The sequence below is a fragment of the Triturus cristatus genome, chromosome 1_1 (assembly GCF_964204655.1).
Source record: "Triturus cristatus chromosome 1_1, aTriCri1.1, whole genome shotgun sequence".
NCBI lineage: Eukaryota > Metazoa > Chordata > Amphibia > Caudata > Salamandridae > Triturus > Triturus cristatus.
The window spans coordinates 125,273,803-125,296,805 of NC_140579.1; the positions used below are offsets into that span (position 1 = coordinate 125,273,803).

The 23,003-nt window shown below is 50.6% G+C and overlaps 1 protein-coding gene across 1 annotated transcript in view; it reads right to left on the reverse strand.

Moving 5' to 3' along the window:
- The window catches only part of LOC146869752 (decapping and exoribonuclease protein-like), a 154,466-nt gene extending 131,814 nt beyond the window's left edge, over positions 1–22,652 (reverse strand). The window contains exon 1 of the mRNA XM_085614181.1: positions 22,547–22,652. Coding sequence (XP_085470307.1) covers positions 22,547–22,649 — 103 coding nt within the window. The 5' untranslated portion in view covers positions 22,650–22,652. The remainder of the gene's footprint in view (positions 1–22,546) is intronic.
- Between the last annotated feature and the right edge of the window lie 351 nt (positions 22,653–23,003).

The following is a 23,003-nucleotide window of genomic DNA, read 5'->3' on the forward strand; positions in this document are numbered from 1 at the left end:
CAAGACTCTGTGGTTGAAGGGCCAGATCCCCAAGGGTCTGAAAAGGACAGAGGAATTCTCCCTAAGAGAACTGACAGAGTGGAGGAAAGGCCTAGGTCCCTTTCTAGGGAGTCTGACCACTCCTATCACTCTGGCAGAGAATCTGTCCACCAGAGGAGCTCCTACTTCCCTAGAAGGGAGACCTCCTCTGACAAAATGTACAAACTGCTGCAGTATGAGGAAGCAAGATTTGCCCTCAAAACCAAGCAGTTGGCATTGGATAGAGAAGCCTTTGAGCTCCAGAGAGCTTCTGTAAGAGAGGAGTTAGAACCCCCTGGTGGTAGCAACAGTGTCCCTAGAGGCAGAGAGTATATTCCAGACAATAGGAACCTGAGCAAGGTTGTTCCCCCCTACCAGAGTGGGGATGATATCCATAAGTGGATAACTGCTATGGAAAGGGCCTGTAGAGGACAACAGGTCCCCCAGAAGCAGTGGGTAGCAATCTTGTGGCTCTCCTTTTCAGATAAAGGTAGAGACAAGCTCCTCACTGTTAGAGAAGAGGAAGCCGATGACTATGAAGTCCTGAAGAGTGCACTGATAGATGGGTTTGGCTTAACCACTGAGCAGTACAGGTTGAAGTTCAGAGACACCCAGAAGGCACAGACTCAGGACTGGACTGACTTTGTAGATTGTGCAACCAAGGCTCTGGAGGGTTGGCTGGTTGGCAGTAGCGTTCCTGATTTCAAGGGATTGTATAACCTAATGATAAGGGAACAGATCCTTAATAATTGCCAGAACCAGTTGTTGCATCAATACCTGGTGGACTCAGATCTGACCTCTCCCCAAGAATTGGGAAAGAAGGCAGACAAGTGGGTCAGAACCAGGGTGAGGCAGACAACCCAGAACCAAGGGGGTGACACAAAGAAGCAGGATTCTAAGGGCTCTGCGAAAGGTGGGGATAAGTCAAAAGAACAGAAGTCTTCACAGGGGCCCCAAAAATCTGCATTTGGTGGGGAGTCACAATCCAACAAGGGAAAAGGCCAAAAGAAGCCCTGGTGCAAACTCTGTAAACAGAAAGAGCACTGGACTTCTGTTTGTAACAATTCCAAATACCAAACCACCACCACTCCTGCCCCTAGGGCAACTGTTCCCCCTAGTTCAGCTACTGGTGGAGGTGGTGCACAGAATAAGGGTGTAGTAGGGTTGACCATGGGTTCTGAAGTGGACTCTGGCCTAGTCAGAGTACCCACTCAGGCATTGCTGATTTGTGATGGAGACATTGATATGTCCTTCCCAGTGAGCCCCAGTAACCTGGGCAAATACGAACAGCAACCTGTAATAAATGGCAAACAGGCTTTGGCATTTAGGGACACAGGTGCTAATGTCACCATGGTGGCAGAGGATCTTGTGGACCCTGGACAGATCATCCTGGGCGAAATGTACCAGGTGACCAATGCAAGCAATGTCAGGACCAACCATATTCTGGCAGTTGTGAATTTCTCCTGGGGAGGGGTAACTGGCCTCAAGAAGGTTGTAGTCAGTGCAGACCTCCCTGTAGAATGTCTATTGGGCAATGATCTTGAGACTTCAGCCTTGTCTGAAGTAGAGTTATGGACTCATGCTGAGATGTTGGGCATCCCTGCAGAGGTATTTGCTGTGACCAGGTCACAAGCCAAAATGCATAACACTGAACCAGCTCTGGATCCTGGAACCATGGACCAGATGCTTCCCAAGAAGAGGAGCAGTAGGGTTAAGGCAGTGCCTTCCCTTCTGCCTCAGATCACAGATTCACCTCTTGAGGGAGGAAACACAGATCCTGAAGAAGCAACTGCCCCAGAGGGACTTGAGCCTGATCAGGTTGAGTTCTTGGGGGCAGGGCCCTTCTAAGGAAGATCTGAGTAAGGAGCAGCAGTGCTGCGCCTCTCTTGAACCCCTCCAACAGCAGGTTGCTGCTGAGGCTGCTGGGAGTGCTAGTGGGTCCCATAAAGTTTATTGGGATGAGGGACTCCTATATTCTGAGGGTAGATATCCAACCCCTGGAGCCACCAGGGGGTTGGTAATACCTCAGAAGTTAAGGGGGTTCCTCTTGACCTTAGCACATGACATCCCTTTGGAAGGTCACTTGGGCCAAAACAAGACCTGGGACAGGCTTGTTCCACATTTTCATTGGCCACATATGTCAGAAGACACAAAGGAGTTTTGTCGCTCCTGTGTCACCTGTCAAGCCAGTGGCAAAACAGGTGGCACAACAAAGGCCCCCTGATACCACTACCTGTGATGGGGGTACCCTTTGAAAGGGTAGGGCTTGACATTGTTGGCCCCCTTGACCCTCAAACTGCATCTGGGCACATATTTATCCTGGTGGTAGTGGATCATGCCACCAGCTACCCAGAAGCAATTCCCCTGAAAACCACTACAGGACCTGTGGTGGCAAGAGCCCTCATTGGAGTTTTCTACAGAGTGGGTTTCCCAAAGGAGGTCATCTCTGACAGAGTAACAAACTTCATGTCAGGATATTTGAAAGCAATGTGGAAGGAGTGTGGTGTAACTTATAAATTCACCACCCCCTATCACCCACAATGCAATGGGTTGGTTGAGCGTTTCAACAAAACCCTGAAGGGAATGATTTAAGGACTCCCAGAGAAGCTTAGGCGAAAATGGGAGCTTCTTCTTCCCTGCCTTTTGTTTGCATACAGAGTGGTTCCACAGAAGGGGGTTGGCTACAGACCATTTGAACTTCTGTTTGGGCATCCTGTAAGAGGTCCATTATGTTTGGTAAAGGATGGCTGGGAGTTACCTCTCAAACCCTCCAAACAGGATGTGATGGACTATGTACTTGGTCTCCGCTCCAGGATGGCCGAATACATGAAGAAGGCAACCAACAACCTGGAAGCCAGCCAAGAATTAAACCTTGGCATGACCAAAAGGCTGTGCTGACTGTGTACCAGTCAGGACAGAAAGTGTGGGTGTTGGAGCCTGTGGCCTCAGCAGCCCTCCAAGACAAATGGAGTGGCCCCCATACAATAGTTGAGCAAAAGGGAGAAGTCACCTATCAGGTGAATCTTGGAACTCCCAGGAGCCCACTGAGGGTGCTACATGTCAACAGATTGAAACCATATGTTGACAGGGCTGACATGGGCTTGCTCATGGCAACTGATGAGGAACAGGAGGAGGAGGATGACCCTCTCCCTGACCTGCTCTCACAGAACCCTGATGATGGGTCAGTAGATGGTGTTGCTTTGGCAAGCAGCCTCACTGACCATCAAAAAACTGAGTGCAGACAAGTTCTGCAACAGTACAGACATATGTTTAGCCTGACCCCTAGTCAGAGTACCTGGTGCACCCATGAGGTGGACACTGGGGACAGTCTGCCTGTCAAGAATAAAATCTACAGGCAACCTGACCATGTCGGGGACTGTATCAGGACTGAAGTCCAGATAATGTTGGAGTTAGATGTGATTGAGCCTTCAGATAGCCCATGGGCTAGCCCAGTATTCCTAGTACCCAAGCCTCATGCCCAGGGTGGTAAGAAAGAAATTAGGTTTTGTGTAGACTGCAGAGGCCTCAATGCAGTCACCAGGACTGATGCCTATCCTATACCAAGGGCAGATGAGCTGATTGATACTTTGACCTCAGCCAAGTAGCTCAGTACATTTGACCTAACAGCTGGCTACTGGCAGATCAGGTTAGCTGATGATGCAAAAGCCAAAACAGCATTTTCGACCCCTAGTGGGCACTACCACTTTGTGGTGATGCCATTTGGATTGAAAAATGCACCTGCCACTTTTCAGAGGTTGGTGAACAAAGTTCTGGCAGGGATGGAAACTTATTGCTCAGCTTATCTAGATGATATTGCAGTCTTTAGTTTCTCCTGGCAGGATCACCTGGTCCACCTCAGAAATGTTTTGGAGGTTCTACAGAAAGCAGGCCTCACTATCAAGGCCACTAAGTGCCAGATAGGGTAGAGTCGGGTTGTGTACCTGGGCCACCTTGTAGGTGGGGTCCAGGTTCAGCCTTTACAGAGCAAAATCCAAACCATAATGGAATGGGTTGCTCCAACCACCCAGACACAGGTGAGAGCCTTCTTAGGCCTGACTGGGTACTATAGGAGGTTTGTGAAGGGATATGGATCTATAGTGACCCCCTCGAATGATCTTACCTCAAAGAAAATGCCAAAAAAGGTTCAGTGGACAGCTAGCTGTCAAAAGGCATTTGAAGACCTAAAGCAGGCCATGTGCACTGCCCCCATCTTACAGAGTCCAGACTACACCAAAAAGTTCATTGTCCAAACAGATGCTTCTGAGCTGGGTGTGGGAGCTGTACTGTCTCAACTGAATGATGAAGGTCAAGACCAGCCAGTAGCTTTTATTAGCAGAAGGCTGACCCCTAGAGAGAAACATTGGTCAGCTATAGAGAGGGAGGCCTTTGCTGTGGTGTGGGCCCTGAAGAAGCTGAGGCCATACATGTTTGGCACTCACTTCATAGTTTAGACTGACCACAAGCCCCTCCTATGGCTTAAACAGATGAAAGGTGAAAACCCAAAACTTTTGAGGTGGTCCATTTCCCTACAGAGGATGGACTATACAGTGGAACATAGACCTGGGACCCAACATGCCAATGCAGATGGACTCTCAAGGTATTTCCACTTAGAACACGAAGACTCAACTGGTCAAGGTTAGTTTAGTGTCCCTGCGTTTGGGGGGGGTTGTGTAGGAGAGTAGGATCTGCCTCTTATGTTGCCCCCAATTTTTTTCTGATGTTTACACTAGTTTCTGGCTATAGTCTGGCTGGGACCCTGCTAATCAGGGCCCCAGCCTCTCTGTTCCATCTAAACGACATGGAGTGCATATTAGGTGCACTAGTGATTGGATACTGTGGTGCCTTATCGGTCCCTAGTATATGGTACCTTAGGTACCAAAGGCATAGGTACTTCACAGGCCTACCAGGGGCTGAAGCATGTATTATGCCACCCCTGGGAAGCAGACTAAATCTGACCCCCCAGGACTGCTACTGCAGCCTGGGTGAGGTGGTGCTAGCACTCCTCACTGAGATACAGGTTCACTATATCTCTCCTGCACACACATTTAACCCTATCAGTCACCCCTAAGGCAGGCCCTATCAATCCTGAGGGCAGGGTGCTTGGTTTCCATGTGAGGGGATGCCTCTGCCTGAGCAGGGCCCCTCTGCAGCTCTCAGAGTCCATTCTCTGGGGCTGTTTGTGATTGCGGTCAAACCATATACTCTTAAGTGCATTATAACCTCGCGGTAAATGCTAACTTTGGAATGGCTGCATCAAAACATGTTGTGTTTGGTGTCAAACGCTTTGGAATCATACCCTCACACCAGTAACTGGTGTGGGAGCATGGTTCCACCCTTCTAGATGGATAAACATGTACCCACTGTGGAAACACGGTAGAATCCTGAAAAGCCCTGGCATCACAAAATGGATACCACCAGTCAAAGACACTGGGCTGCCCTCCTGCTGATGACCGAAACTCGCAGTGGAGGAAGCCCAACAATAGGTATCCTGTCACCGGGAGGAGTGACCACCTCCCAGACAGGGTTTAGTGTATTGGGGCTGGGTGGGTGCACTCTTAGAGTGCTTTGAAGTCTTGCACTGGGGGAGCAGTAGGCTCCTCTGTGCATACACCAGTTCAAACCGGCTCAGGGGCTACCTGCCCCTGCTCTGGCATGAAACTGGACAAAGGGAAGTGGATGTAGCCACCCACTCCCCTTACCCTCCCATAGGTGGGGTCATAGAGCAAGTCCCTCCCTTCCTTCCAGTATAAATTAGGGAACCCTTGCTATTTCAAACAAGATATCCCTGGACGACGCTCTGAAGAATAATCCCAGACCTTCGACGTTCCACTACCTCTGGAAGACTGAAGAATGGATGTATGATATTACAACGCGGGTTTTTACCACGCGTGCAGTTACATCGCATGCGTTACAACGCATGCGATGTTACAACGCTATGCCATTAGAACGCAAGTCTTTACATCGACTTGCGCTAGATGGCGTGCTGACATTAAAAAAGTGTAATTTACTATTCCAACTCCAGTCCACTTAACAGTAGGGAAGGTGTTGGGATAGTAAACTACACTATTTGTAATGTTAGCACGCCATCTAGCGCAAGTCGATGTACAGACTTGCGTTCTAATGGCATAGCGTTGTAACATCGCATGCGTTGTAACGCATGCGATGTAACTGCACAGCGTGGTAATAACCGCGTTGTAATGGCTGTTCCCCCTGAAGAATCTCCCTTGGAGTCAAGGAGTGACTCCCATGCTTGGCAGGCACCAAAAACTACAAACTACGGTCGCAAACTCCACCGCTCCCGCCGGAGCCCGAAGTCCCTGCTGCCCAGGAAGAGAATTTCCTGACTTCTCTAAGGCCATCGTGAGTCCCCAGTGACGCTGAGGCAAGTGGACCCCACGAGTGACGTGGAACCACAATCCCTGGGTTCCGTGCACTATTTTCGAGTGCAACCCCTTCACGACATTCTACGAATCTGTGCTTTGGGCCACATGTGATCCAAGCCTCTAGCAGGGATTGCTCCAGAGATCAGAGGCCTACCTCATCCTGAGTGACCGTGGGCCCCTGTTGTGTGGATCCTCCTGAGGCGTCTTCAAGATCCCTTGCCGGTTGGCTCGTGGGTCCCCTGAAGACTTTCCTACAATTCCAAAGGGCTCCCCTGGTTGCTCTAGGCCTGCCCTGACTTACCCTCGCTGGGTGAGTCCCCCATACCTTGCTGGTCTGCACCGCTGACTTTTTGCCCTTTCCACGAGACTTGCTGATACCAAGGCTTGTTGGCTCCAATCTGGTCACCCACACCGCTGTAAGCTGCAGACTTTGTGGGACATGCCGAATCCAGCTCCAGGTCGTCGTCGATGCCTCCTGGACCTCGTGGCTGAAGAGTCAAGACACCCGTGAACTACCTGAAAACACCCGACGACTGTGGGCATCCATCTTCCTTGCCCTGGGTCACTGCCAAGTGACTTTGAACATTGTCCCCTCTGCTTTCAGGTCTTCCTTCTTCTGAATCCAGGCTTGGTTTCCACCGGGCACTTCTTCTGTCTTCACAAGCAGAAAGTCTTCATTGGTTCCCATTGAAAACGATGCCGCGACCCGACACCAAAAGACACCTATGCACCCAGCTTCCCTGGGTGAGGTAACTCCAGCAGCTCCTGTGGGTGTTGGCCCTAGAACTACTTACCCTGTAAGTGACTTGCTTGTAGACTCTCCCGAAGTGCCCTTAAACTCTTAATTTCTAATCGCGACTTGCCCCATTAAAGTCTACGGCGATTCGCGCCTGTGTTCACACACTGCATGCGTCCCCCGTGGGTCCTTTACTTACCTGCCTTGGGAGGTTTCGTGAGGCCCCAACACTTCTAAAGGCCCTAGGCCTTGTCCCTTTGCAAGTCGTTGTTCTTAAGTCTCTTTTTTAGTATATGGTCTAGTACGACCCTAGGGCCCCAGCCATATTTGTGCTTAATTTATTGTGAAACGTTGATTTATGCATATGTTCCTGACTTCTAATCTCATAAAGAGATTAGTAGAGAGTTGTTAATACATATATATTTGATATATATACCTGTGTGGTGTCCTTTCATTTGGTGATTCAAGAGATTATGTGGTAAAACAAGCTGCTTTACATTCCTCCACGACTTAGCCTGAAGGCTGCTCTCCACAGCTACCACTAGGATCGCTTTCTTTAAAAGGTTGTCTTAAACCTATCTACCATAAGAGTCGAATTGTAATGGTGCAAGGTGTCCACTAGAACTAGTGACCAGCATATACCAGGCCAACTTCTCACAAAAGCCTTACCAGCCCTTTAAAAAAATCAATATATATAAGAGAGGGGCTTTGGAGAGATGACGGGCATTTTTGCTGGATGTTAGTGGGGGAATCCAAAGAGGAGGTCATTTTGGGGGGTGCCAAAAAAGATTGTGGCACCAGGGAACACCAGCGCTAAAGGCGGTCCTGGCAGGGGCTGTAATTTACAGCAGGGGCAGGGACTGTATTCTGCAGCGGCGACTGTGGTCTGCAGTGGGAGCAGTAGCAGGGGCTGTAGTGTACAGTTGGAGCGGGGGCAGGGGCTGTAGTTTACAGTTGGGGCAGGGGCTGTAGTGTACAGTCAGATTGGGGGCAGGGGCTGTAGTGTACAGTTGGGGCAGGGGCTGTAGTCTGCAGTTGGGGAAGGGGCTGTAGTTTACAGTTGGAGCGGGGGCAGGGACTGTAGTTTACAGTTGGGGCAGGGGCTGTAGCCTACAGTCAGAGCGGGGGCAGGGGCTGTAGTGTACAGTTGGGGCAGGGGCTGTAGTCTGCAGTTGGGGAAGGGGCTGTAGTTTACAGTTGGAGCGGGGGCAGGGGCTGTAGTCTACAGTCGGAGCGGGGGCAGGGACTGTAGTTTACAGTTGGGGCAGGGGCTGTAGCCTACAGTCAGAGCGGGGGCAGGGGCTGTAGTCTACAGTCATTGCAGGGGCTGTGGTCTACAGTCGGGGCAGGGGCTGTAGTCTGCAGTCAGAGCGGGGGCAGGGGCTGTAGTCTACAGTCATTGCAGGGGCTGTGGTCTACAGTCAGAGTGGTGAAAAGGGGCTGTAGTCTACAGTCGCAGCGGGGGCAGGGGCTGTAGTGTACAGTTGGGAAAGAGGCTGTAGTTTACAGTTGGAGCGGGGGCGGGGGCAGGGGCTGTAGTCTACAGTCGGAACGGGGGCAGGGACTGTAGTTTACAGTTGGGGCAGGGGCTGTGGTCTACAGTCAGAACGGGGGCAGGGGCTGTAGTCTACAGTCGGAGCGGGGGCAGGCACAGTAGTGTACAGTCGGAGCGGGGGCAAGGACTGTAGTTTACAGTTGGGGCAGGGTCTGTAGTCTACAGTCAGAGCGGGGGATTGGGCTGTAGTCTACAGTCATTGTAGGGGCTGTGGTCTACAGTCGGGGCAGGGACTGTAGTCTACAGTCAGAGCGGGGGCAGGGGCTGTAGTGTACAGCTGGGAAAGAGGCTGTAGTTTACAGTTGGAGCGGGGGCAGGGGCTGTAGCCTACAGTCGGAACGGGGGCAGGGACTGTAGTTTACAGTTGGGGCAGGGGCTGTGGTCTACAGTCAGAACGGGGGCAGGGGCTGTAGTCTACAGTCGGAGCGGGGGCAGGCACTGTAGTGTACAGTCGGAGCGGGGGCAAGGACTGTAGTTTACAGTCGGAGCGGGGGCAGGCACTGTAGTCTACAGTCATTGCAGGGGCTGTGTGGTCTACAGTCGGGGCAGGGACTGTAGTCTACAGTCAGAGCGGGGGCAGGGGCTGTTGTCTACAGCTGGAGCAGGGACTGTAGAGTGCCAGGTTTACTCCTTGTTGGCAGGTCACTGAGAGAGTTTCCAGACTGCGCCAGATTCTGGCTGAATAAGTAACGCCTGATGCGGGGTATGAGACAGTTGGACTCTTGTGTTTTCTTGACTGTTTTTACCAGATAGAAAAGGAAAAAAAATATTGTTTATATTTTTATGTTGAATAAAGCAATTCTAAGAAAAAGGAAAGAAACAGTTCTCAAAAGAATTGTTTGTAAATGTGAAACAACTCTTACGCATTAGGTAACATGTTAATTTAGAAAGAGGGTAAACAGCGGTGTAATGGGTTTTTATGCCCAGACTCATTCCTGAAGAGTGCATTTGCAGACTCAGCCAATGCACGTTGTGTGCACTTACAGGTCTTCTCACGTACACTCGCTTTCATAAGAGTGCACTCAACCTGCCACCACATACACACCCACATGTATTTGAGTGCACCTGATACCTTCTCTCACATTGACACAAGTGCACTTGAGGCACCCTTTCTCATAAAGTCAATTAGATATCAGTGCACTAAATACCATTAATGACCACTCTTCTTGATATGGGTGCATCCACTCACCCTCTGATATATAGGCACATTATATGTGCACTCATTGTACAATCACATTGATATAAGTGCACTGAGTGACTCTCTCGTATTCACCTTGATACGCGTGCTGTCACTGCACTCTCACATTGATGGGGGTGCACTAAACCTTATCCTCGCCCTGTATGCACTCATTGCACACGCACATTGATGGGGGTGCACTGAATGCCCCCCATCTTACTCACCTCACCACGGATGCACTCACCGTGCACTCACACTGATATAAGAGTAATGATTGATAGCTACTTACATATCACACAAATCATAAACATTTTCAGCTCTGCTGAAACACCAGCATGAAGCATGACCACCAGTGTTATAAATACACGCTCACATCCGCAGTGAGGCAGGGGAGTACTCAGCTGGCACTTCGAGGTTATCATTATGCTGGCTGTTTAGCTCAGCTAGTTCTTGTTGCTTCCTTTGCAAGGGAGGTGTCCATTTCTTAACCACGACAGTGACCAACATACTTTGCCTCGGTTGGGGTTAGATCATCCAGTAGCGGGATTTATGGCAGAACATACCTGCACCCTAGACACCTAGGTTAGGGAAGCCTCATAGGAGTACATTATACTGAGTACTTAAATGTTTGCATATGTATCTTACTTGAGCATGATGATGGAACTCTTTATTTTAGTCACTGTCATCATACTTATTGTTGGAGCCGGCCTCGTGGCGTGGTCCTGTTCCCCCTCGCTCAGCCGCACGAGGTCCCATGCACCTCGGGGCTCCTCCATCTTGGATTACACGTCACTCCACGTGACCACCTCCGTGACCCTGCTCTACCCGGCCTCGGTCCCAGCGAGGCCCGACATCGAGGCACTAACCCCTGGCCCGGGGAATACCACGTGAGCCCTTCCCACTCCCGGCGGAGGGCAGTATCGATGGGACCCCCAACCGTCCTTCCACACCTAGGTGCTATCGCCCCACAGCTCTCTGGGGCCTGGCGCCTCTCCTGCTGGGCGTCTGGCCGCGCCCTACCCGGCCTCTCCGCCCTCCTGGGCGCAAGGGTCCGGACATCAAAGGGCTCAAGACCTATATCTGGGACGACCCGACAACAAGATGACAGTTGTATCCTGGAGTCAAGAGCCCTGCTGATCGGATCGCGGCTGACCCTACGGAGAAAGACTCTTCCTGAAACTACCTGCTGAGCCCTGCTGACGACGTCGCGGCTCCATCGTGCTTACAAGACTCTCACGAACCTTTGGGGCCCTGCTGACGCCGTCGCGGCCCGACCTTGTTGCAACCGACTATCAGAGCCCAGCTGACCTCGTCGCGGCTCGACCGAAGCGGACCTACCACCGGAGCCCTGCTGTGTCGCGGCTCGACCCAAGCGGAACTACCACCCGAGCCCTGCTGACGCCGTTGCGGCTCTCCACGTCCGAGCCGCTCTGAGACCAGCATCCAAGGTCTGGCGCAGAGCCCTCCCATACCTGGTTGGTACTAAGACTGTCCCGCTACCCTATTCCTTCCAAGACATTGAGACTCTTACTGGATCTCTCGATCCCACTGTACATATTGAACGTGCTCCTTTTTTTATATAAAGAACCAAGATAAGCAACTGATACGGAGTCCTGTGTGGTGGTGTTACTGGGCCTAGTACGATTATAGGAGAAGGACCTCTCCTAGGAGGCTTCTCAGCGGCGCTCGGCTATAACTTTGCGGTAGGAAGGTGCCCGGAGTAGTCCCTCCGACTCCCCGGTGGTCCTTCCTCCAACACTTATTATTACTTTTATCTGCTTCTGCCAATTGATCATTGCAGCACATATATTTTATACAAGAATCACAAAGGTTCAATAAATATTGAAAACGCCCCTTTGTGTATTTTTTATATACTTCTCTCATAGAGTGACTGAGCGAAAGGGTTCTAGATCTGTTACCATGATTCCTGAGGGGGTCACTGTTGTCATGCTCTTGCTTGGGTGTGAGGGAGTCAATGGAGGCACTGTGAGCTAGCTGAACTACTGGCTAACATATCTTGCGGGGTGCATAGAATCAGTCTGGCACCAAGCCCAATGTTTATCTTGTCCAAACGAATGCAGTTCCTACCGTGAGGTGGAGACAGCACAATGGAGGCACTCACCGGGCACTCACATTGAATGAGTGCACAGAGTGCCATTCACATACACTCCCGGGACCATTATAAGTGCACTCAATGTCCCTTCTTGCCTACACTCATATTAATACATCGATGTGAGTGCATTGAATGCCCCCTTGTTCACACCTTGCCATGGACGCACTCACCGCGCACTCACACTGATAAAAGTGCATTGAACGCCCCTCTCGTTAACACCTGGCCATGGACGGATTCACTGTGCACTAACACCGATAAAAGTGCATTGAATGCCCCTCTCGTTAACACCTGGCCATTGCCGCACTCACCGCGCACTCACACTGATAAAAGCGCATTGAATGCCCCTCTTGTAAACACCTGGCCATAGGCACACTCAACATGCACTCACAATTATAATTACACTGATAAAAGTGCATTGTATGCCCCTCTTGTAAAGACCTTGCCTTGGATGCACTCACTGCGCACTCACAGTGATAAAAGTGCATTGAATGCCCCTCTCGTAAACACCTGGCTAGGGACGCACTCGCCACGCACTCACACTGATAAAAGTGCATTGAATGCCCCTCTCGTAAACACCTGGCTAGGGACGCACTCGCCACGAACTCACACTGATAAAAGTGCATTGAATGCCCACTTGTACACTCCTTGCCATGGACGCACTCACCGCGCACTCACACTGATAAAAGTGTATTGAATGCCCACTTGTACACACCTTGCCATGGACGCACTCACCGCGCACTCACACTGATAAAAGTGCATTGAATGCCCACTTGTACACACCTTGCCATGGACGCACTCACCGCGCACTCACACTGATAAAAGTGCATTGAATGCCCCTCCCGTAAACACCTGGCCATGGGCACACTCAACATGCACTCACAATTACAATTACACTGATAAAAGTGCATTATATGCCCCTCTCGTAAACACCTTGCCTTGGACCCACTCACTGCGCACTCACACTGATAAAAAGTGCATTGAATACCCCTCTCGTAAACACCTGGCTAGGGACGCACTCGCCACGCACTCACATTGATAAAAAGTGCATTGAATACCCCTCTCGTAAACACCTGGCTAGGGACGCACTCGCCACGCACTCACACTGATAAAAGTGCATTGAATGCCCACTTGCACACTCCTTGCCATGGACGCACTCAACGCGCACTCACACTGATAAAAGTGCATTGAATGCCCACTTGTACACACCTTGCCATGGACGCACTCACCGCGCACTCACTGATAAAAGTGCATTGAATGCCCCTCTCGTTAACACCTGGCCATGGACAGACTCACTGTGCACTAACACCGATAAAAGTGCATCGAATGTCCCTCTCGTTAACACCTGGCCATAGACGCACTCACCGCGCACTCACATTGATAAAAGTGCATTGAATGCCCCTCCCGTAAACACCTGGCCATGGGCACACTCAACACGCACTCACAATTACAATTACACTGATAAAAGTGCATTATATGCCCCTCTCGTAAACACCTTGCCTTGGATCCACTCACTGCGCACTCACACTGATAAAAAGTGCATTGAATACCCCTCTCGTAAACACCTGGCTAGGGATGCACTTGCCACGCACTCACACTGATAAAAAGTGCATTGAATACCCCTCTCGTAAACGGATGTATGACGTTACAACGCACACTTTTACAACGCATGCACTTACAACGCATTTTTTACAACGCACAATCCATTACAACGCATGACATTACAACGCAGGACACTACAACGCATTTTTAAAAACTACCTTTACAACGCATTTCCATTACAACGCATACTACCTTTACAACGCATACCATTACAACGCATAATATTAAATTGCATTTAAGGTAAGTATTAGATAGTATAGGGGTAAAAATTACTATTCTAACTCCAAGGGGTGCAACAGTAGGGTAAGTGTTGGATAGTATAGGGGTAAAAATTACTACTCTAACTCCAGGGGGTGCAACAGTAGGGTAAGTGTTGGATAGTATAGGGGTAAAAATTACTATTCTAACTCCAGGGGGGCAACAGTAGGGTAGGTGTTGGATAGTATGGGGGTAAAAATTACTATTCTAACTCCAGGGGGTGCAACAGTAGGGTAAGTGTTGGATAGTATAGGGGTAAAAATTACTATTCTAACTCCAGGGGGTGCAACAGTAGGGTAAGTGTTGGATAGTATAGGGGTAAAAATTACTATTCTAACTCCAGGGGGTGCAACAGTAGGGTAAGTGTTGGATAGTATAGGGGTAAAAATTACTATTCTAACTCCAGGGGGTGCAACAGTAGGGTAAGTGTTGGATAGTATAGGGGTAAAAATTACTATTCTAACTCCAGGGGGTGCAACAGTAGGGTAAGTGTTGGATAGTATAGGGGTAAAAATTACTATATTATGCATTGTAATGGTATGCGTTGTAATGGTAGTATGCGTTGTAATGGAATGCGTTGTAAAGGTAGTTTTTAAAAATGCGTTGTAGTGTCCTGCGTTGTAATGTCATGCGTTGTAATGGATTGTGCGTTGTAAAAAATGCGTTGTAAGTGTAGTGCGTTGTAAAAGTTGCGTTGTAAAGGTTGTTCCCCCTCGTAAACACCTGGCTAGGGACGCACTCGCCACGCACTCACACTGATAAAAAGTGCATTGAATACCCCTCTCGTAAACACCTGGCTAGGGACGCACTCGCCACGCACTCACACTGATAAAAAGTGCATTGAATACCCCTCTCGTAAACACCTGGCTAGGGACGCACTCGCCACGCACTCACACTGATAAAAGTGCATTGAATGCCCACTTGTACACACCTTGCCATGGATGCACTCACCGCACACTCACACTGATAAAAGTGCATTGAATGTCCACTTGTACACACCTTGCCATGGACGCACTCACCGCGCACTCACACTGATAAAAGTGCATTGAATGCCACTATCGTAAAAACCTTGCCATGGACACACTTACCACTCACACTGATAAACGTGCATTGAATGCCCACTTGTACACACCTTGCCATGGACGCACTCACCGCGCACTCACACTGATAAAAGTGCATTGAATGCCCACTTGTACACACCTTGCCATGAACGCACTCACCGCGCACTCACACTGATAAAAGTGCATTGAATGCCACTATCGTAAACACCTTGCCATGGACACACTTACCACTCGCACTGATAAAAGTGCATTGAATGCCCCTCTCATTAACACCTTGCCATGGACGCCCTCACTGCGCACTCACACTGATAAAAGTGCATTGAATGCCCCTCTCATTAACACCTTGCCATTGACGCACTCACTGCGCACTCACACTGATAAAAGTGCATTGAATGCCCCTCTTGTTAACACCTTGCCATGGACACACTCACCGTGCACTCACACTGATAAAAATTCATTGAATGCCCCTCTCGTTAACACCTTGCCAGGAAGCACTCACCGTGCACTCACACTGATAAAAGTGCTTTGAATACCTGTCTCGTAAACACCTTGCCATGAACGCACTCACAGCGCACTCACACTGATGAAAGTGCATTGAATGCCAACTTTTCCATGGACGTACTCATCGCACGCTCACTCTGATAAACGTGCATTGACCTCTCGTAAACACCTTGCCATGGACACACTCACCGCGCACTCACACTGATAAAAGTGCATTGAATGCCTACTTGTACACACCTTGCCATAGACGCACTCATCGTACACTCACACTGATAAAAGTGCATTGAATGCCCACTTGTACACACCATGCCTTGGATGCACTCACCGCGCACTCACACTGATAATAGTGCATTGAATGTTCACTTGTACACACCTTGCCATGGACGTACTCACTACGCACTCACACTGATAAAAGTGCATTGAATGCCTACCTTTACTCACCTTGGCATGGACGCACTCACCGCACACTCACACTGATAAAAGTGCATTGAATGCCCCTCTCGTAAACACCTGGCCATGGACACACTCACTATAATCACTATGACATGAGTGCAAGGAATGCCCTCCATACTCACCTTGCCATTTCTCTGCTCACATTGACATGAGTGCACTAAAAGACATTCACATACACTCCTTTTGGTGTGGGTGCATCATCCTTCTGACATACACTCACATTGAGTGCACTCAGTGTCCTTTCACATGTGCACTCGCACAGATGTAAGTGCAGTGAATGCCTGCTAGCAGTTATTGTGTCCCGGGCTCACTCACTGCACACTCACACCGTTGAAAGTGAAGTCACTAGCTCTCTCGTGTTCATCTTGATAGGGGTGCGCCCTAGTACTAACACCACATGGGTGCACTCACTGCACACCCCATTGACATACATGCACTGAAAGTTCCTCTCGTGCTCGGCTTGTCAAGGGTGTACCTTTGCACATATACTTACAATAACAGCAGCAGAGCAGTCAAGTGCCCCAGGTCAGCACTTGAGATGCTCTTACAATCCAGATGTAGCATTATGGGACATGTAGTCCCATTAAACAAACAAGACTGCAAGTACCCCAATGAAAAGGGAAACAAACTGGGCTAGAATGGGCACTCACACATGAACCTGGGTAATCAGTGCCCTCAGTTCTCTCTTTCACATACGCTTACCTATGGATGTATACAATGTCCCACGTACACGCTGACACAGGTTTGTGTGCACAATGCTCTCTGACACTATTACACAGACCGCTTCACACTGGCACTCAATGCTGCTCTCACTCAGTGCTCTCTTTCATACAAGTGCACACAATGCATCATCTCGTAAAATCACATAGTGCACATCCGATGCACCCTCTAGCAGATATTTAACTATTGCACACCCGATGCACCCTCTCGCACACTCACCTAGTGCACACACAATGCACCCCCTCGCACACTCACCTAGTGCACATACAATGCACCCCTTCGCACACTCAACTAGTGCACACACAATGCACCCTCTCAAACATATTCACCTAGTGCATACCTGATGCACTCTTCTCTCGTACATACTCATCTAGTACACACCTGATGCACCCTCTCACAAATACTCACCTAGTTCACACACAATGCATCCTCTCACACATATTCACCTAGTGCATACACAATGCACCTGTTAGAAAAGGTAGACGGACCGGGAGGGCCGGCCGGGGTCAGGGGGAGAGGTCTCCGGGGAGAGCCGTCTCCAGCGATCGTACAGACAAGTAACTTCCCCCCCACAGACAGGAATCACACACGGATAAGGTTCAGTGTTCTTTATAGGTACTTAGTTATGATACGGTAGAATGGTACAAGGAGGTCTGGACGCCGGGGTCCCCTCGATTAGAGTCTCGTAAGGTAGGGAAGGGGGTAGCGGGTCAGTCTATTTACCAATCAGGTAGTTCGGATGAGATGATGATGAGCTCACAATCCTCGAGCTTGGTGTTTAGGTGGTACGGTCCGCGGCAGCGCCAGCAGGTCCCGGTAAGGATGGTTGATACAACGGGCCGCGGCAGCGCCAGCAGGTCCCCGGAAGATGTACGGTCCGCGGCAGCGCCAGCAGGTCCCGGTGAGGATGGTCGTTACAACGGGCCGCGGCAGCGCCAGCAGGTCCCAGGAAGATGACGGTCCGCGGCAGCGCCAGCAGGTCCCGGTGAGGATGGTCGTTACAACGGGCCGCGGCAGCGCCAGCAGGTCCCAGGAAGATGAAGGTAGCAGAAGGCCGCGGCAGCGCCAGCAGGCAGGACGATGGTTCACAAGAGCGGGCTACGGCAGCGCCAGTAGACCGTCAGGGTAGAGTTCACTCGGTGTCTCTCGACTCCAGGATACAACTGCCTTCCTGCTCCGGAGCTGTCTTAGTTATAGAGCTGGTGCCCTTTGATGTCCGGACCCTCGCACTTGGAGGTCGGAGGGTCCGGGATGAAGGTGTCCAGACACCCAGCAGGGGGTGGAGCCAGCGCCTGGGGGCTGCTGGAGGCGATCGGCACCTGGCGGGGGAAGAGCTCTTGACGCTTCGTTCTCCCATTGACCTGCCAAGTGGTCCGCTCACCTCCTGGGTGGATGGTGGTGCCGGGATGTCGGGCCGGCCAGGCCCGGGGTTAGGGTCGAGGTGAGGCCACGCGGCCGCGTGGTGCAGGGCCCAAGATGGCGGCTTGACCTGGCCGGGGAAGCCGGTGGGGCTGGACCCCGTGATGAGTAGGGGTCCGAGGGCAGAGGGTCCGTCGGGAGACGGAGTACAGGGGCTTGTCACGGGGGTATGCCGGGTGGGCCGGAGCTCGGGCCCTGTCGTGCGGGGGGGGGCCAGCCCTCTGTGTGGCCTGTCCAACAGCACCCTCTCATACATACTGCACACCTGATACACTCTCTCTAACACATACTCACCTAGTACACACCTGATGCATCCTCTCGCACATACTCACCTAGTGCACACCTAATGAACTGTCTCGCACATACTCACCTAGTGCACACCCAAAGCACCCTCTCACATATTCCCACCTTGTTCACACCCAATGCACCCTCTCACACACACTCACCCACTGCACCCTCTCGCACATACTCACCTAGTGCACACCGCCGATGCATCCTCTCAAACAAACTCACCTAGTGCAAACCCAAAGCACCCTCTCACAGATTCCCACCTTGTGCACACCCAATGTATCCTCTCAAACACACTCACCTGATGCACACACAATGCATCCTCTCACACATCCTCACCTAGTGCACACACAATGCATCCTCTCACACATCCTCACCTAGTACACACCTGATGCACCCTCTCACACATACTCACCTAGTACACACCTGATGCACCTTACTCACCTAGTACACACCTGATGCACCCTCTCTCGTACATACTCACCTAGTACACACCTGATGCACCCTCTCACGCATACTCACCTAGTACACACCTGATGCACCCGCTCACAAATACTCACCTAGTGTACACCCAATGCAATCTCCCGCACATATACACCTAGTGCACACCCAATGCAACCTCCCGCACATATTCACCTAGTGCACACCCAATGTACCCTCTTGTACACTCACCTAGTGCACACCCAATGCAACCTCCCGCACATATTCACCTAGTGCACACCCAATGTACCCTCTTGTACACTCACTTAGTGCACACCCAATGCAACCTCACGCACATATTCACCTAGTGCACACCCAATGTACCCTCTTGTACACTCACCTAGTGCACACCCAATGCAACCTCCCGCACATATTCACCTAGTGCACACCCAATGCATCCTCCCGCACATATTCACCTAGTGCACACCCAAAGCACCCTCTCACATATTCCCACCTTGTGCACACCCAATGTATCCTCTCAAACACACTCACCTGGTGCACACACAATGCATCCTCTCGCACATCCTCACCTAGTGCACACCCAATGTACCCTCTTGTACACTCACCTAGTGCACACCCAATGCATCCTCTCACACATCCTCACCTAGTGCACACCCAAAGCACCCTCTCACAGATTCCCACCTTGTGCACACCCAATGTATCCTCTCAAACACTCTCACCAGATACACACACAATGCATCCTCTCACACATCCTCACCTAGTGCACACCCAGTGTATCCTCTTGTACACTCACCTAGTGCACACCCAATGCAACCTCCCACACATATTCACCTAGTGTACACCCAAAGCTCCCTCTCACATATTCCCACCTTGTGCACACCCAATGTATCCTCTCAAACACACTCACCTGGTACACACACAATGCATCCTCTCGCACATCCTCACCTAGTGCACACCCATTGTACCCTCTTGTACACTCACATAGTGCACACCCAATGCATCCTCTTACACATCCTCACCTAGTGCACACCCAAAGCACCCCCTCACAGATTCCCACCTTGTGCACACCCAATGTATCCTCTCGCACACTCACCTAGTGCACACACAATGCACCCCCTCGCACACTCACCTAGTGCACACACAATGCACCCCCTTCGCACACTCAACTAGTGCACACACAATGCACCCTCTCAAACATATTCACCTAGTGCATACCTGATGCACTCTTTTCTCGTACATACTCATCTAGTACACACCTGATGCACCCTCTCACAAATACTCACCTAGTTCACACACAATGCATCCTCTCACACATATTCACCTAGTGCATACACAATGCACCCTCTCATACATACTGCACACCTGATACACTCTCTCTAACACATACTCACCTAGTACACACCTGATGCATCCTCTCGCACATACTCACCTAGTGCACACCTAATGAACTGTCTCGCACATACTCACCTAGTGCACACCCAAAGCACCCTCTCACATATTCCCACCTTGTTCACACCCAATGCACCCTCTCACACACACTCACCCACTGCACCCTCTCACACATACTCACCTAGTGCACACCGATGCATCCTCTCAAACAAACTCACCTAGTGCACACCCAAACCACCCTCTCACAGATTCCCACCTTGTGCACACCCAATGTATCCTCTCAAACACACTCACCTGATGCACACACAATGCATCCTCTCACACATCCTCACCTAGTGCACACACAATGCATCCTCACACACATCCTCACCTAGTACACACCTGATGCACCCTCTCACACATACTCACCTAGCACACACCTGATGCACCCTCTCACACATACTCACCTAGTACACACCTGATGCACCCTCTCTCGTACATACTCACCTAGTACACACCTGATGCACCCTCTCACGCATACTCACCTAGTACACACCTGATGCACCCGCTCACAAATACTCACCTAGTGTACACCCAATGCAATCTCCCGCACACATACACCTAGTGCACACCCAATGCAACCTCCCGCACATATTCACCTAGTGCACACCCAATGTACCCTCTTGTACGCTCACCTAGTGCACACCCAATGCAACCTCCCGCACATATTCACCTAGTGCACACCCAATGTACCCTCTTGTACACTCACCTAGTGCACACCCAATGCAACCTCACGCACATATTCACCTAGTGCACACCCAATGTACCCTCTTGTACACTCACCTAGTGCACACCCAATGCAACCTCCCGCACATATTCACCTAGTGCACACCCAAAGCACCCTCTCACATATTCCCACCTTGTGCACACCCAATGTATCCTCTCAAACACACTCACCTGGTGCACACACAATGCATCCTCTCGCACATCCTCACCTAGTGCACACCCAATGTACCCTCTTGTACACTCACCTAGTGCACACCCAATGCATCCTCTCACACATCCTTACCTAGTGCACACCCAAAGCACCCTCTCACAGATTCCCACCTTGTGCACACCCAATGTATCCTCTCAAACACACTCACCTGATGCACACACAATGCATCCTCTCACACATCCTCACCTAGTGCACACCCAGTGTCTCCTCTTGTACACTCACCTAGTGCACACCCAATGCAACCTCCCGCACATATTCACCTAGTGCACACCCAAAGCTCCCTCTCACATATTCCCACCTTGTGCACACCCAATGTATCCTCTCAAACACACTCACCTGGTACACACACAATGCATCCTCTCGCACATCCTCACCTAGTGCACACCCAATGTACCCTCTTGTACACTCACATAGTGCACACCCAATGCATCCTCTCACACATCCTCACCTAGTGCACACCCAAAGCACCCTCTCACATATTCCCACCTTGTGCACACCCAATGTATCCTCTCAAACACACTCACCTAGTGCACAGACAATGCACCCTCTCGCACATCCTCACCTAGTGCACACCCAATGTACCCTCTTGCACACTCACCTAGTGCACACCCAATGCATCCTCTCACACATCCTCACCTAGTGCACACCCAAAGCACCCTCTCACTGATTCCCACCTTGTGCACACCCAATGTAGCCTCTCAAACACACTCACCTGGTGCACACCCAATGCATCCTCTCACACATACTCACCTAGTGCACACCCAAAGCACCCTCTCACATATTCCCACCTTGTGCACACCCAATGTATACTCTTGAACACACTCACCTGGTGCACACACAATGCACCCTCTCGCACATCCTCACCTAGTGCACACCCAATGCATCCTCTCACACATACTCACCTAGTGCACACCCAAAACACCCTGTCACATATTCCCACCTTGTGCACACCCAATGTATCCTCTCAAACACACTCACCTGGTGCACACACAATGAACCCTCTCGCACATCCTCACCTAGTGCACACCCAGTGTATCCTCTCACACACACTCACCCAGTGCAGTCTTAGCCTCCTATCACTTTCAACCTTGATACCTCCAACGGGTGGCAATGGGGTGGAGTTCAGTATAGCTCACTGAGTTTTCGTGGAGGGGGGTTCTTTATGCTTCCAATAAATGAGGCACCTTGTTCTTTCTCTTGAATGAATAACACCGCTCTACCACACCAGAAAGACTTCAAGGCGCTAAGGGGTTCTACAGACAGCTCTGTAGATTGAATGGCTGCAAGGCACGCAGGGGTTGTACCCGGGGTCAACTTCATACTGGAGTCGCGGCGCTAAGGGGTTTTCCGAATTGACTGCCTTCGAAGCGCTCTAGAGCGGCAGCACCAGTTCTATGGCAGGTGTGCCACCTCGAGGCGCTCCGAAGCTGCAGGGTCCAAGGCACAGGGACTTACTTACCAGAGATGTCCGGATCCGAAGCTCCCTCTCCGCAGCAGGGCTCTCTTCTAAGCCCAGCCCCTGGCACAGCGGGCTGTCTGCAGCCCCCACACGCAGGTTTCATTTCTCATCCGCCGCACCTTGTCTCAGAGAATCGAAACCGTCCCCGCTAAGTATGGCGTAATCCTCCCTACAGCCTATTTATTCCCCAGTCTAGGGCGCCCAGATTATGAACAGTAGAAGCCGGGGCAGGCCAAACACAAACAGAGTACATATATTGGTCCAGCCGATATTGTAAAACTCAATTCCATTGATGTTAATCAAAGCCAACAGACAGACCAAACCAAAACAATTTTCAGATCCTTGTCTTTATTGGTTCTTTTTTTTTTTAAAAGATTCCCAGCACACGATCTAGCCGACACGTGTTTCGTCTGTGCTCAGTCTTTTTCAAGGCGGTATGGGAACAAGGCAACAGTAG